This window comes from Prenolepis imparis, unplaced genomic scaffold (assembly GCF_030444845.1).
Source record: "Prenolepis imparis isolate NDT839.2.m4 unplaced genomic scaffold, iyPreImpa1.0 SCAF_12, whole genome shotgun sequence".
NCBI classification, from domain to species: Eukaryota; Metazoa; Arthropoda; class Insecta; order Hymenoptera; family Formicidae; genus Prenolepis; species Prenolepis imparis.
This window is the reverse complement of record NW_028141170.1, coordinates 1666416-1668554: the sequence shown is the minus strand read 5'-3', so window position 1 is coordinate 1668554 and position 2139 is coordinate 1666416. Positions and strand designations below refer to the sequence as shown.

Sequence of the window (2139 nt, the reverse complement as noted above, 5' to 3'; positions counted from 1 at the left end):
CGAATTATATTTCTTTAAGAGGATAAGGGCAAGGAAGATAAATCAGCTATTGGCTTTTGACTTTATTTTTCCGTAAGATAAAACTCTTATTTCTTCTCTCGATGCTTCTTCCTTTTAATAGAACTTAATAACTGCTTAACGACTTTACGACAATTTATTATCGAGTTGAGTTCTTTAAGATGCAATTATAGTTACGGACTTGTGTGAATCTCAATCTACTTCTTCGTAATAGCACTCATTTTTCATTCATACATTGTTATTTATAGCCAAACGCATTTTTCTATTTCTTGTAGAGGTTTATTTATAGTACAATATCTAACGTGTCGCGTCATCAATCATGTGCCGAGAATGAGCGAGATGTATCTCGTGAGAAACCAAGCGTAAACGCGCGCGCAAAGTGCGCGATCCGATTCAGGAAAGCGCGTATTTTATTTCACCGAGACCGAGACCAGATGGTAGGAGGAAGTCGCATCTCTCTGCGATATGTCTGAATTTTTCCGAGAGACGCATGCGACCCCGATTCGTTCTTTAATGTCGACTTTTCTAAAGATGAAAACCGGATTTGTATTCAAATTCAGATGGAAAAAGAAAATCCCCGTCTCGGCAACTTATTATTATGATAAGCGTGAAATTATATTTGCATGAAAAATTGCGTAACGTGATATACTCGGATTTTGCTTTTATTAGTAAAAACAGCTTTATTATACTTCGCAATAAATGCTATAGCAAAATATTTTACATCTAAACGTTTATGAAATAAATGCTTTTAAATTAAGCATACGCAATCTAAATTTACTTATTGCATTTTTATATATATATATAATTAAAATTTTTCTATTTTTTTTTAATTTTAACAATACATATCTTGTTTATAATTATATATATATATATATATATATATATATATATATCTATATCTGATAATGATAAATCTATTAAATAGAAAAATCAACAAGATTTATACAGTAGTTTAGTTTAGTTAATAAGTATATAAAGCCCAGAGATTATTTTACTTATAACTTCCAGATATTAAAATAGATATTTATTTAATAGATTTATTTATTTTATCAAAATTTTATTAAAGATTGTAGCAAGTATCGCAAAGAATTACTAATATAGTGATTCCTTGCCAAAATAGAAATATAAAATTAAATTTATCAATACCTTCAATTATTTAATATCTCTATATTACGATACTGAACCTCTTCGATGATTGATAATGCTTTCTGCAGTATTTCGTCGTGCACAGCATATTCATTTTGATCCGCGTTTACAAAGATCCAAGTATCGTCCCGTATTTTCTCGTAATTAGCATCGACACGTTGCTGAAATTCGTCATGCTCGAACCTTTCCTTTCCCCAGTCACTACGCTGTTCTTGCTGTTGCTTGGACACCTTGAGTAACACTACGCAATCTGGTTTTGGAAGCCCCATGTCAGGTTGTTGGCACCAGTTTAGACTTCTGCCAGTGTTGGCTGCTGTATATACAGCACCAGAGGCTGCGTATCTGTCCATTACTATAGTAACACCGGACAAAAGTGTCTTCTCAATGTCCTCTTTACACTCCCATCGATTCGCAGAGAACAACAAGTGAGCTGCTTCTGGTGGTAAATTGATCTCTTTTGACAGGAAACTGTTTAAGATACCTCCAATAGGTGTCTTTCTATCTGTAAAAATAAAATACAATATTTTTTTAAACGCAATCATTACATAGTTTATATTACTTTATATCATTTGCAGAGCAACAATGCAATTGAAAATAAAACGTATTACGATGCTGACTTGATTATAAAAATAATAACGAGAGATCATATTTGACGTGTGAATTATTATTTGTTAATATTTTTTATCAATTGTTAAATTAATAGCGAAAACATCTTTTCCCGCGCAAAATAACCTAAACATAACCTTGCGAGCCAGAGGATTTGTTTATATGTAACTTACTAGGAAAACCCTCGGATTTCACGGGGATCTGTAGATAGTTCAAAGCGTGCATCAACATCTTCGCTTGGGTCGACTTCCCAGCTCGATCGCAGCCCTCCAAAACTATCAGTGCACCGCGTTTACTAAGCATGTTGAGAGATATCGCGCGTTCATTGATGCCGGCCTATCCAATGTATGAATTACTTCTGCTAGTGAC

The 2139-nt window shown here is 33.4% G+C and overlaps 1 protein-coding gene across 1 annotated transcript; it reads right to left on the bottom strand.

Annotated features, from left to right (window-relative positions):
- Positions 1 to 956: 956 nt before the first annotated feature.
- LOC145943635 (thymidylate kinase) lies at positions 957 to 2139 on the bottom strand. Its single transcript, XM_083051301.1, has 2 exons — positions 1944 to 2139; positions 957 to 1666 (listed from the first exon to the last, which is right to left on the bottom strand). Exons 1-2 carry the CDS (start codon positions 2071 to 2073, stop codon positions 1167 to 1169), a joined length of 630 nt encoding a protein of 209 aa, XP_082907427.1. The 5' UTR covers positions 2074 to 2139; the 3' UTR covers positions 957 to 1166.

Excerpts from the sequence above, each read along its gene's own strand:
- LOC145943635 (XM_083051301.1), bottom strand. The coding sequence starts at position 2,073 with ATGCTTAGTAAACGCGGTGCACTGATAGTTTTGGAGGGCTGCGATCGA. Across the intron at positions 1,667-1,943 it reads GAAATCCGAGGGTTTTCCTA|ATAGAAAGACACCTATTGGA; the intron begins GTAAGTTACATA and ends TTATTTTTACAG.